The sequence below is a fragment of the Schistocerca nitens genome, chromosome 2 (genome assembly GCF_023898315.1).
Source record: "Schistocerca nitens isolate TAMUIC-IGC-003100 chromosome 2, iqSchNite1.1, whole genome shotgun sequence".
In the NCBI taxonomy this organism is placed as follows: domain Eukaryota; kingdom Metazoa; phylum Arthropoda; class Insecta; order Orthoptera; family Acrididae; genus Schistocerca; species Schistocerca nitens.
The window spans coordinates 257,614,672-257,629,160 of NC_064615.1; the positions used below are offsets into that span (position 1 = coordinate 257,614,672).

The window sequence follows — 14,489 nt, forward strand, 5'->3', positions numbered from 1 at the left end:
CAAATGTGATGACTCTTTGAGATCCAAAGATAGCTGCAGTAATAGTGCAGCAAATTTACCTTTAGAGTCATCATTTCCTGTGGCTACGTATCTGTCTGAAGTCTTCTTAATCAAAACAGGTTGTTGTAAAAAATCCCTCTCATAATAATCATCACGGGCTAGATAGTTGCACACTGCAACATGTGACAACCTCACATTTCACACTTTGTAAAAAATATTGTAATTCACATACATGATTTGCATACCAAGTAGCATCATTTTTCAGTGTCCTAGCTTATACGATATCCAGTCTGATATCCGTTGGCACAATGAATTTCGCAACCACAGGATAGTAGCCAATGACCAGTTGGCTCCAAATAATAGCCATCATGATGCCTGCACTCTCAAAGTTCTGTATTTCTAGCTTCAAGTCAGTAGTTAAATTACTGGAATCAAGGTGTGAACTGAAGCTGTCTTGTTTTAAAACAACACCACTAATTTTGCAACTATGAGATGCCATCAGTTGATCCACTCTATTAAATGCACTTCTTCCTGGAACATTTGTTTCAATGTAAATAGCATCCAAGTCAAAATCTTTAAAATGTTGTACAGCTGAAACTATAACTCACTCATCCCAGACTGGCACACAGATTCCTACATCTACATACACATACATACTCCACATGCCACCGTACAGTACATGGCAAAGCATACCCTGTACCACCAGTAGTCATTTCTTTTGCTGTTTCACTCACAAATAGAGCTAGGGAAAAATGAGTGTCTATATGCCTCCACATGAACTCTGATTTCTTGTATATTCCTTCATGTTCCTTACACACAACATATTTTGGTGGCAGTAGAGTCGTTCAGCTGTCGGCTTCAAACGCCAGTTCACTAAATTTTCTCAACAGTGTTTCTCAAAAAGGATGTCACTTCCCCCCAGGCATTCCCATTTGAGTTCCTGAAGCATCTCGGTAACATTTACATGTTGTTCAAACCTACTGGTAACAAATCTACTAGCTCACCTCCGAATTGCTTCAATCTGATCTGGTACAGATCCCAAACATTCAAGCAGTACTCAAGAATAGGTTGCACTAGTGTGCTATACAGGTATGTGGTCTCCTTCAAAGGTGAATCAATCTTTCCTAAAATTCTTTCAATAAACAGAAGTCAACCATTTGCCTTCCCTACCAGGTTTCTCACATGCTCATTCCATCTCATATTGTTTTGCAGTATTACACCCAGATTTTTAAATGACTCAGCTGTGTCAAACAGGACACTAGTAATACTGTATCTGAACATTACAGGTTTCTTCTTCCTTATCATTCCCATTAACTTACATTTTTCCACATTTATGGCTAGCTGCCATTCAAAACACAAAATGGAAATTCTGTCTAATTTGCCTTTTACCTTCCTTCAGTCATTCAACTTACCAGTCAAAGCTGTAATTCAGAAAGTCTTTGTATTTCAGTGGCATGAGTCTCTGCATTAGAGGAAGAACATTTTCCACTATGAATCACTAAGAATGTAGGCCCACAGTCTGTCCCAGCTTCAGGTTTTCCTTCACCATCTTTCTTTATTACAATACCTGCATAAACAGAGGGAATAAGTTTAAGTTCTTCAGCGACCTTGAAATCATGATCTCGTAATTTCACACAGTAGTCAAGGTGCATTAATATTGATGTATGAGCATTTTCTGCTGTAGTATCACACATGCTTTATCATCCATAGATAAAAAGAATATTTGGTTGGAGCCCAAAATTGAAGCTCAAGATTCAAGGTTTCTTATAGCAATTATACAGAATTTCCCATATTTATGATTTACGTGAAATGTAGATTCTGGTTTGCACAATTTAACAGGAACAGTTACCACATTTTTTTCCCCTCTGTATTGACACATTTGGGAAGGAGTCTTAAACATAACCCTGATCGACTGATAGTATAGCCTTGCATACATATTTAGCTTGTAAGTCGTCCATTGTTTCGCAGTACCTTATAATTTCAGTGTGACATTGATCATCAGTTGCACCACCAAAAACTGCAATTTTCTTTGCGACTTCACATAAACCAAATTGAATTTCTTCTACTCTAGGTCTACCAACTGTATTTCAAATTTTAAGAGCTGCTGCTAAATTGGAATTACTTTCACAAATTTTAGAATCACAACTTTTTTCTGTCACTTTGCTGCACTGATCCTTGTTTTCAGTACGTTTCTTTCCTGTTGAATGTCTTTATTTAATGCTGCCATTCTTTTTGCTGCTACATCCATCATCATGTCCACATTGCATGCTAACAGCATGCTATTAATCCCAGAGTCTAATATTACAATTTTATTCCTGTAGTGTCCTGACTAGGCACTGATTTAGGTACTGATTGATGTAACTGGCTTCCACTCAGTTGCATACTAACATCTTTAGCGTATTCCTGTATGTCCCATTTGGTTTCTTCATGCGATTTAAAGTAAGCATGTAAAATATTGAACATGGGCAGCCTCAATGGCAGTATTGACTTTTGTCATATGTCGGAGGCAGCCAATATGCAACACCTTAAGTACAGCAAGGGTGAACAACAATCACACTGTGTAGTTGCCACATGCCAAAAAGTGATGCAAACAAATTTAAACCTTAGTAAATAATAGTGATAGAATTGGCAAAGTTTTAAAGTTTTTTGTTAGAGTTGAAGTTTAGAGTTATAATACAAAACAAATATTTATAGAGTTAATGTCACAAAGCTTATGACTAGTCCCCCCCTCCCCCCTTCCCCAAATCACACAATGTCACACTTTGTTGACTCCCACCTCCCTCTTAATGTGTGACATAATTTATGGATGGCCTCTAATCTCCAATGCAGGAATAGATCTAATAATGAAGAAGAAAATAAGAATGTAGGTAAACTAATATGAACACAATAACAAAAGCTTCATTGTAGCTAAGATACTCATGAAGCCAATATGCACCACACTAGTACAATTTTATATGACCCTTAGCCCTACAGTTGGTGAAGGGATTGGAAGAATGCATTATGAGAGAAAAGAAATTATTCGGTTAGTAAAGAAAGAGGAAAATTTTAATTAGGATGGGGGACAGGAAATGAATAATAGGAAAAGGAAGGAAAAGAAAAATAGTAGGATAATCTGGACTGGGGGAAAGGAATGAAAGAGGAACCTGTCTGGTAGATTTTTGCACAGAATGTAATTTAATCATGGGTAACACTTGGTTTGATTGTGAATTCTGATTTATTCATCTCATGATGCACTTTTGGAATTCATTTGGTTTGGTACAGGAGAAAGGACCAGAGGCTATTGAGAGTTTTGTAAGCAGCATTAGGCAATGTTTGACTGAAATAAGTGAAGTGAATACAGTAGAGTATGAATGTGTAGCTTTGAGAGATGAAATACTGAAAGGCAGCAGAGAATCAAATGGGCAAAAAGACCACACATAGTCAAAATTGTTGGACAGCACAGAAGATATCGCATCTAATTGATGAAAGGAGAAAATATGAAAATTAACCAAATGAAGCAGGTGAAAGAGACCATAAATGCATAAAAAATGAGACTGATAGGAAATGCAAACTGGCTAAGCAGAAATTGCCAGAGGACAAAAGCAAGGTTATGGGAGATGTATAATTAGAGGAAAGAAAGTAACTGAATATGAGACTGAAGATTTAGTGCTGCAAGAACAATTTGGTGGAGTAATGAAAGATCTAAGTTGAAACAAGGCCCCTGGAGTAGATGATATTCCCTCTGAGATCCTTACAAAAAGCATCCATGACAAAACTATTCCACCTGGTGTGCAAGATATATAATACAGGTGAAATATTCTCAGATTTTAAGAATAAAGTAATCATTCCAATCCCAAAGAAAGCAGATGATGACAGAAGTGAATGTTACCAACTCATCAGTTTATTAAGTCATATTTTCAAAGTACTGCCCCAGATTATTTACAGAAGAATGGAAAAATGCTAGAAACCAATCTTGGAGAAGATCAGTTTGGGTTATGGAGACCTGCGGGAACTTGTAAGACAATACACCCAACAACTCCCCTTAGAACGCAGGTTAAAGAAGTGCAAACCTATGTTTATACATTCATAGACTTAGAGAAAGCTTATGACAAGGTTGACTCGGAAACATACTTTGAAATTCTGAGGGAAACAGGGATCAAATCCTGAAAGAAAGGTAATACACAGCTTGTGCAGAAACCAGACTGCAATTACAGTAGTCAAAGGACATAAAAGGGAAGTAGCAATTGATGAGGTAGTAATGCATAGTAGTAGTCTATCCCTAATGTTATCTAATCCATACATTGTGCAAACAGTAAAAGAAACTGAAGAAAAATTGAGAGACGGATTTCCTGATGACATCAGAGACAGCAAAGGGCTTGTAAGTGCAGTTAAGTGGAATGGATAGTGTCTTGGGAAGAGGTTACAAGATGACAATCAGTAAAGTAAAACAAGGATAATGGAATGTAGTCAAATTACATCAGGCAATGCTGAGGGAGTTAGATAAGGAACTGAGACACAAAAAGTTTTCTATTTGGTCAGTAAAATAACTGATGATGGATGGTGTAGAGAGGATGTAAAATGCAGACTGGCTGTAGCAAGGAAAGTATTTTTTAAAAATTAGGACTTTATTAACACTGAATATAAATATAAATGTTAGGAAGTCATTTCTGAAGATATTTGCCAGGAATGTAGCCTTGTCAAAAAAGGAAAAGTGGATGACAAACATTTCAGGCAAGGACAGAATTGAGAATAAGGTTTTGAAATGTGGCTCTGTAGAAGAATGCTGAAGATTAGAGGGGTAGATCGTGTAACTAATGAGGAGGTACTGAACAGAATTGGGCAGAAAATAAATAATTTATGGTACAACATTGAGCAGGAACAAGTTACATATATGAGGAGCTGTAGCAATACGCATACAGAACTAAGGCCAAGCAAATCTTGGATAGCCTTAAATAGACTGGGGCCCATGGTGGGCTCTGATGGCAATCTCACATAAAGAAGTCTGAGGCATCCTCTGTGGATGACATAGCACTATTGCACATGTGGTCTCTTTAAAGTAAGTGGGTGTGTCACAGCATTACTCATCTCTTAGGGAGATCATGGATTCTTGAGAGGTCCTGCTGTCCTACTTATTCACTGGGCTCTGGCAAAAATGGCATGCTGCAATGGGAGCATACGGTCTGAAGTGCTTCAGGCAGGGAAACATTCTGTGCGCACCTTCCCATGACAAACCATACGACAAAAATGGCAACACCGGGGCAGTTTCTGTGTCAGCCTCTGGCATTGGCTCCGGTGACTGTGTTCGCAGTGCTGATGATACTGATCTCAGCAGTTGCTCAGGAACAGGTGACAGAATTTCTGACAATAGTGTCAGAAGCAATAGAGGAACTGCTGGTTTGGCAACCAAGAATGGATGACCCTGCCTGTGCAGGAGTCGAGAACCAGCAGCAGTAGGTGATGTGGTGCCTGACATGGGTAGGCTCAGAGGGAACGGTGTGACATCACAGGGTGCCCAGCTGTCCATTTGAAGCAATGCTGATCATGGTGCACTGAGAAGATTTCGTCTGTGCAGATGTCACAGAGATGCCCCCCCCCCCCCCCAAAAAAAAAAAAAATCTGGTGATGACAGCTGGTATCCATTTGGGGCACCATTCAAAAGTGACTTGCTCAGGCAGCCACACCCAACCTAAAGAGATGTGGCAGCTGCATGATCTGATGTAGAGGTGTGGTAGTGTCCTCCCCTGGCACCTGTGGAGTAGCTCTGCTGGGCTCTTCTCACTGAACAGCCTGAAATGGTATGAGGGGAGAAACCGATCTAAGAAAATGTCAGATGAAGAGTTGGCAACATACTTTTTCATCTGAGTTTTGAACATTCACACTAGGCATTCCACCTCACCATTCAATTGTGAATGGAATGGTGGGGCGAGGATGTGATGGATACCATGGGAATCACAAAATTTCATGAACTCTTGTGATGAAAATTGTGGACCATTATCAGACACTAATGTTGCCAGCAAGGCTTCGAGTGAAAAATTTTTGGAGAAGGCTGCAACAGGGGCAGTTGTTGATGTGGAAACACAACAAACAACACACAGATAATAAGAATATGTGCCAATGACCAATAGTCAATAAGTGTTGAGAATGGAGCCAGCAAAATCCAATTGTATACAGTCCCATGCATGCAAAAGCATTGGTCAAGGAGACAGCAATGCCCAGAGAGCTACTTGGTGTCTTTTACACTGTGAACAGGAGGCAACCCAATGGGTAAAGTCACCACCCAAGTTGGGCCAAAACACGTGTTGATGGACCAACACTTTTGTGCGTGATACACCCCAATGATCTGCATGTAATAAATGGAGAACCCCCAAATGAAGCACTGACGGGATCACTACCCGAGGTGTCACTGATCCATGTCTAGAAGCGGAACACCATCCACAACAGAGAAACAATGTCAAAAGATGTAATAAAAAGGAGGGGGTTGGACGTACAAGAAGGTGGTGAATCTGGCCAAGCATATTGTACGCATTTTACAGCCTTCTGCAAAGTGGGATCCAAACTACAGCCTTTGCAATCAATGTGCTAATTATAGGAAAGCCATCAACTGTCTGCTGTGTGGTGGCATCAATGTGGAAACTCAACAGTTCCTCCTGATCAAATCGTGGGTCCAGACTGGCCAGCAGGTGGGACAAAGTATCAGCATTTTTGAGTTGATTCATAGGGTGAAAATGAATCTTGGAGTTGTAATGCAAAAGGAAAAGAGCCCAATGTTGGGTGTGATGTGCTACTTTATCTGGTAATGATGCAAAAGGACTGAATAAGGAAACCAATGGTTTGTGATCAGTGACCTGGTGGAATTTGGTACCACAGAGGAAAATGTGGAATTTCTGCACAGCGTATACAATGGCCAGTGCTTCCTTTTCTATCTGAGAGTACCTAGTTTGAGCAGGATTCAGTGTGTTTGAGGCAAAAGCAATAGGCTGCTTGGAGCTTTTGGGATATCTGTGAGCCTGTACCACCCTCAACCTGTACTGTGAAGTGTCCATCACAAGGACCAAGTGGAGGCCTGATTGATATATCACTAAGCAGGGTACAGACTGCAACATGGTCTTAAGGGTTGAAAGTGTGGTTTCACAGGCCAGCAAACAGCGAAACTGAGTCCCTTTGCATAGTAACACATGTAATGGCTGTGTGATTGTTGTTGCCCATTTTCTAAATACACTTCAACCCGGCTGCTTGCAGGACAGAAAGAAGACTACAGAGATTGTGTAAATGCTCCTCAGTGGAGGCACTGCAAACTGTAATGTATTCAAAATAGTTTTACAACCTGGTGCAGATGCTATAAATTGATGCTATAAATTGTTCCAAAAAATGTTGAAAAATAGTGGGAGCACTGGTGACTCCAAAAGGCAAGTGCAAGTATTGGTACAGTCCAAATGGGGTAATGTCAACTAACATATGTTGTGACTCTGCATCTAAAGGGAGTTGTAAACAGGCATCTGAAAAGTCAATTTTTGAGAAATGCTGACCACATTATAACTATGCAAAGAGTTCATCTGGGTGCGGTATCAGGTATGTGTCCATTATAGATTGTGTGTTCACAGAAACCTTAAAATTGCTGCAGACATATAACCAGCCCAACAGTTTATTTACTGTAACTAAGGGGGTAGACCATTCACTTGATACAATAGGTCAAACAATGCCACATTCTGTGAGGTGATCTAATTCATCTTTGACTTGTTCCCTGAGTGCCACTGAAACCAGACCAGCCTGGAAAAAATGAGGCTGAGTAGAAGGTTTCTTGGTAATGTGCACTTGAAAATTGTTGGCATGCCCCGAGCCACAGGGGAACAAAGTGGAAAACTTTGAACATAATGCTTGTAACTGTGTGTACGGCACTTGTTCAGGCACTAAATCCACTTCATCTGAAAAGGTAAAACCAAACAGCTCAAATGCATCCAATCCAAAAAGATTCTCCATACATGTGTTATCTACAACAAGAAATGTACTGGCCAAGAATAGGAATAATTGGTTTATCATGATTTATTAACTTTTGTGACACAGTAAGAAGAGGCGAGCCCAAGTCCATACAAGTTTGTGAGTTTAACAAGGTTACCACAGCTCCTGTATCCACTTGCACATGCAGAACTTTATGAAAAACCATAACATAAATGAAAAGCTTGTTTGGCAGCACAACAGATACAACATTTACATCTATATCCGCAACAGGATTGTTGTGCTGAATTTTTGCATTACGAACAGAAGCAATGTGATCTTTTTTGTTGCAATTATGAGAGGGGGAGCATGGAATTTTTCCTGTTTACTGGCCTGTTTACTTTGATGGTGCGGCTGCTGGGAGTGAGGGTGGCCACCTTGATCCTAAGATCATGTGCAGAGCACCACAACGATGTCTACCCCTACAAACTACCTGAAGAATGCTGTGGAGGAGAGGGTTGGATTGCTGATGAGTCAGTTTGGTTACCTGCAGCTGATGACACCTCAAATGACTGTGAAATAGCTAAAACCTCAGAGAGGGATGGATTTTCACACTGTAGGGCACGCTCTCACACCTCACTGTCTGAAGCTAAATGAATGATAATGTCTCTCACCATCCTATCAGTGTTCAGCTCTTTATTCACATCAGACACAAAATGACAATGACAAATTAACCCATGTAGTTCAGCTGCCCATGCTCGATAGGATTAATGTGGTTGTTCCCTACAGCGGGAGAACTCAAGCTGGGATGCAATAACATGGGTGCACTTACAGCAGTATTTTGAAAGAAGTTCCCACATATGGTCAAACATTAAAGAACATGGACTCTGCAAAGGGGCGAGATGACATAGGACTTGATACATTCTTGGTGATATCCATGAAAGGAACAAGGCATGGCATAAAATAGCATCAGTAATCTTAAAAACTTAAAGTGTTGTCACAAACATTTCCCTTATGTGCCCAATTCTTCAATGAACTCATCATTTGTAGAAAAGGGAGGTGGATGAACCATGAGGGCAAAACAGCGGGTGACACGGATGGAGGAGCATGCCGACTACTCTCTCTCTCTCTCTCTCTCTCTCTCTCACTCTCTCTCTCTCTTCACACACACACACACACACAAGTCTGAGAGGTACCCTCTGTGGGTGACAGGCACTCCTGCAGGTGCAGGCTTTTGAAAGTACGCGCACACGTCACTGCTAAGATTAATACAGTAAGAAGGTTCAAGTGAATGTAGGTTGCAGTAGTTATTCAGAGATGAAGGGAACAGACAAGTATGGAGAGTTGCATCAAACCAGAGCACAAACTCAAGACAACAACAACAATGAAAGCATCATGAATTACACTGAATTAAATTCTGTAGAGAACAACTGCCATGTCAAATACTAAGGTAGGTTGTCTCAACTGACATCGCACTCAACACAAATTTTTTATCATGAAACTAAAAACTTCAGCTTTCTTCATGCTTTCCTGTATTGTCACACTAGATTGATTAATGAGTGATTGAATAGAAACCTTTAAATTGCTTAGTGATTTTACGCTGGACCAGAATTTTGTACGATTCTTGGCAAGATCTATAGCTAATGTATAATGTATATGTGCTTCAGTGCTTCATGCATCAATCTTTTTTATAGACATACAAATTTTTACTAACTCCTATCTGTCAGCATTACCGCATGTTGGCTTGGATTCTTTGTTTAGTAGCAAGGGTTCACTAGTTATGTATATCTATGCAAATGAATTGCCAAGTTTGTTCCACACATTTTCCTTCAGTAGGTTACAAATAAACAGCTTTCCATTTGTGCACTCATACAACCTACATTTATGTCTGCTTTATGAACACATTAAAGCAGTCTACATCACTCATAACAGATCTTAAGTCATAAACCAACAAATCGTGAGAGAAGACTGTACTGTATGGCAAAGAGATTAATATGTACAGCATACACTTTAAAGTAAATTAATAACAAATATGATGACAATGAGGTTATATGATTTTATGATTTTATTTTGCCATTAACTAGGTACCAGGCATGTAAATAAGATTAAGTATGTGCTGTGTCATTTACCTGACAAGAATTTTTTTTGCTCGGAGAAACAATGTCTCTAATCATCATCAGAATTTTTTCGTGCTCAAATAAAAAATAAACTTTATTATGAAACTTACCAAAAGCTGCAATCATTCCAAACATAACACAAAATATACCACCAACAACGGGCTCTGGGATGATGATAAAAACTGCTCCAAATTTACTAATGATGCCTTGCAGTAACATTAATACACAGGCATACTGTATAACCCTTCGGCTGCCAATCTGAAAGTAAATAACATTCAAAGTACAGTTAAAAGTGCCACTTAATTTGCGACATGTAACACATGTACATATAAATTCTACACCTACCTTAGTAACGCCAATTGCTCCTACATTTTCACCAAATGTATTGGTCCCATTACCACTACCCCAGAGACCTGCTAGCACTGTTCCCAGTCCTTCTGTGCCTATTCCTCTATTCACTGCATGTACAGGTGGAGGTGGAGCAGCTGAAACATACCCATATGTGTGTGTTTGAGATGGTTTCATGTTCATAGGTTGAGGGTGCTCCAGTATGATGTGAAACAAGTCAGTAAGTTACCACCCTCTCTATGAACAAATAAGTATGGCTATATGTAAACCATTACAGGAACAGACTTCATTTATATCTGTCTATCACTATCTTTAATTCATTAATGTGATGACTGCATATCTTTAATACTGAAGGTGGTACAATAGTTGTATATATTAAGTAAACTAGGTAAAGATGCTGAAGCTGTAGTGTCATATCTCAATTAGGAACTTGAAACTTTTAGCTCAGGACAGGAGGAAGCAGAGAAGGTAGACACAGTATTTTTTAATTTCTGAAAAGCATTTGACTCAGTACCACACCTATGCTTATTGTCAAAAGTTTGATCATATAGGGTATCAAGTGAAATTTGTGACTGGATTGCGGACTTTATGGTAGAGAGGATGTGGTAAGTTACCGTTTCTTGGATGGAGATTCATTGACAAAGGTATAAGTAACTTCAGGTGTGCCCCAGAGAAATGTGCTGGGACCCTAGCTGTTTATATTGTATATAAATGACCTTGCAGATTTCTCACAGATGATGCGGTTATCTATAATGCAAGAAGTTGCACAAATACTTAGTCAGATCTTGATAAGGTTTTGAAGTGGTGCCAAGTTTGACAACTTTCTTTAAATGTTCATGAATATGAAATTTTGCACTTCATATGACTACAGTATCAAATTGGGCAACTCATACAAAGATCTGTGTCAACAATTTGTAGAGAGATGAAATGGAACAATTACATAGGCTCAGTCATAGGCAATGCAGATGGCAGACTGTAGTTCATTGGTAGAATACTAGTAAAATGCAATCAAGCTACAAAGAAAACTGCATATGAAGCACTCATGGAACCCATCCTAGAATACTACTGAAATGTGTGTGACCCACACCAGAGAGGACCAGCAGTGGATGTTGAAACGATACAATGAAGGGTAGCACTAAAGGTCACAGATTCATTTGAGCCATGGGAGAGTGTTTTGAAGATGCTGAAGGAACTGAATTGGCATATGCTTGAAGATAAACATAACCCATCCCACAAAAATCTACTTAGGAAGTTTCTAGAACCAACTTAAAGTAATGAATGTAGAAATATATCACAACCTACTATGTATTGCTCCCATAGGGCTCATGAAGATGAGATTATACTAATTACAGAATGCACAGGGATATTGAAGCACTCATTCTTCCTGCACTCCACACATAAATGGAAAGATAAAAAGCCCTAATAACTAATGGGTCATACCCTCCACCATTCACTTCACAATGGTTTGCAAAGTATATATGTAGATGTAAATGTTGTAAAAACACTATATTTCCATTCATTCGGGTTCAGATCCTAATCAGGACATCCAGATTTTCTGTAGTTCCCCTAAACTGCTTAAATATGATACTGGGATGATTTCTGTGAAAATGATCCAAGTGATTTAATTTGCTACTTTTTTTGGAATCTGAGTTTGTGCTCTGCCTCTAATAACCTATTTACAATGAGATGTTAAACACTAACTTCCCTTCTTTCTTACTGAATATCTACGTCACAGAGTATGACAACTTATACAGTAATGAAAAAGCAGAAAGTGTCATATTACATGGTGATAAATGTAGAAAGTGTTAATACAGTGATAAAGTAGTCTATGTGTATAGCGGAAGTCAGTTTTATTCCTAGTTTACATTTATCAATACCAATGTTGTTATCATATTTTAACAGTTGGTATGCAAATTATCATAAATGACTAGTGCTCATAAGAGGCTCATTTCTCTCACGTTGGAGTCTAAAGGACCTGTCCTTCCTTTCTGACTTCCCACAACCTGTACTTCTTCCCACAGTGAGGAAGGAATTAATAATTCTGATAGATGGGAATAGCATTTTTTCACTTTTAAATGTGTCTATTGGCTGTACTGGAATTTGCCATCTGAAGGTACATCTACATCTATAATCTGCAAACCACTATGAAGTGCATAGCAGAGGGTATGTCCCATTCTATCAGTTATTAGGATTTCTACTTCATGTTCCATTCACATATGGAGCATGAGAAGAATGACTATTTCAATGCTTATGTGCTTCCTGTAATTCATCTGATTGTATCCTCACAATTCCTTTGGAAGTGACATGTAGGTACTGGACAGCAGTTCCAGTTATTTGTAATTTTGAGTGTATTAAATGTATTAATGTAATTATTAATGTATTAGATGTATTGAAGTATTATGATGTACATTAATGTAATTAATTGAATGTATTAAAAGACAGTCATTGGTACACCTAAGTGCATAAGAGTGTGTGTAAACCACATTTATTCCTTACTGTCCACTCCTGTGCATGAGTATTAAATGACTATGAGCAGATGCATTATTTCTCTAAATTAATACAGGGCGGGGCAAATTAAAGTGGCTGGATGACTGGATACCATTGGATGTGAATATATGCGTATAACCATACCCCGTGACATGCACACCAAATGTACTTTCACTATGTGATCCACACCAGTTCAGAGCATGGTGTGGGCTGTGTCAGTGTCAATAGAGCAGTGTGAAGGGGATTATGGTACTCACAGTGGAGCAGCAGGTGTTCATTGTGGAAAGTTACCTGACCTATCAGTGTGCAATTACTTTGTGTGGGGAGCCCTCAAGTCTAAGATGTACTGCAACAACCCTCATAGTCTTTAATAACTGCAACAGAACATTCTGGATGAGACTGCAGAAATTCCAGCAGTCCAGCTTCAATCCACCTTCAGCAACTTGCTGACCAGGCCCCAAAAGTGCAAAGAGATGAATGGGGTCGCTTTCAACTTCTGCTATAGGCAGGTTAGTACTGTATTTCCTTTCCTCTGCTATGTTTCTTTGTACCCTGGAGCTCAGTTTCCCGGGCCACTTTTATTTGCCCCACCCTGTAAATGAAAGTTAAACTTCTAAATTTTTATCACTAAAATCAGTACTCACCTGCAGATAAAAAGTTACTAATCTTGGCATGTAAGAATTTCTTAACAATCTAATTTATACTGCTAGGCAAAGAGCAAGAGAACCATTAATCTAAACAATAAATACCTTAGGGAAGACAAGGACATTACCAATGTATGTTCTGTGTAATTTTCAATAATTCATTTTACACAATCTTTTTCAACTTGCATTTGCACAAAATATATTTTATTTATTTTTCTGTTGCCCTTGTCTTATCTTTTAACACAATCAAAACTGAAATTCTGCACAATATGCTAACACTTTTGATTATATGCCAGTGCAATGGAAGAGACTTAAAACCAGTGAAAGACATTGTTATAAATAAGTTATCAACATAATAGGTTCATTTAAGTTATGTTTCATGTATAGTAAGAAATGTTATATATGAAGTTTCCTTTTGTTTGTGAAAATGACTTACCACACATTCTAGCTGTTGTAGGGTAGTAACTAATTGATTCAACTGTACAGGCTAACACACCAGCAAGCATTCCTAACACGCCAGCTGCACTGACTGTTGGAATTCCCCACTGACCTGAAGAAATGAGGAGGGTTGGTTTTCATTAATGAACCTGATTATAAACTGTTAGTAGTGGTAGCAGCAGCAGCAGCAGCAGCAGCAGTAGTAATAGTAGCAGTAGTAGTAGTAGTAGTAGTATTAGTTTTATTCACCCATAGATCTCTCTTACAAGGATATTGGACATGTCTTGGTATTACAACTGAAGAACAACAAAAATAATTCTGTATGAAAGTTCAGGTAGATGCCTCTTTCATTCCAAGCCCCTTGCCACAGAGGTCATATCCCTATGACAGACCTGCCTAATCTGCCTAATCCCCCCACCCGGCTCTTGCTACTCTAGTCCTGTCACAGGATTATCTTTCTTACCCACCAAAGCATTATGTGTCCAGTCAGAGAGAGAGAGAGAGAGAGAGAGAGAGAGAGAGAGTATTTGTATTCTAGCCCAAA

At 39.0% G+C, this 14,489-nt stretch overlaps 1 protein-coding gene across 2 annotated transcripts in view; it reads right to left on the reverse strand.

Moving 5' to 3' along the window:
* The window catches only part of LOC126235982 (solute carrier family 23 member 2), a 281,884-nt gene that overhangs the window by 17,894 nt on the left and 249,501 nt on the right, over positions 1–14,489 (reverse strand). For both annotated transcript variants that reach the window (XM_049944964.1, XM_049944965.1), the window contains exons 8-10: positions 13,944–14,057; positions 10,374–10,513; positions 10,139–10,286 (exon numbers count right to left, since the gene is read on the reverse strand). In XM_049944964.1, coding sequence (XP_049800921.1) covers positions 10,139–10,286; positions 10,374–10,513; positions 13,944–14,057 — 402 coding nt within the window. The remainder of the gene's footprint in view (positions 1–10,138; positions 10,287–10,373; positions 10,514–13,943; positions 14,058–14,489) is intronic.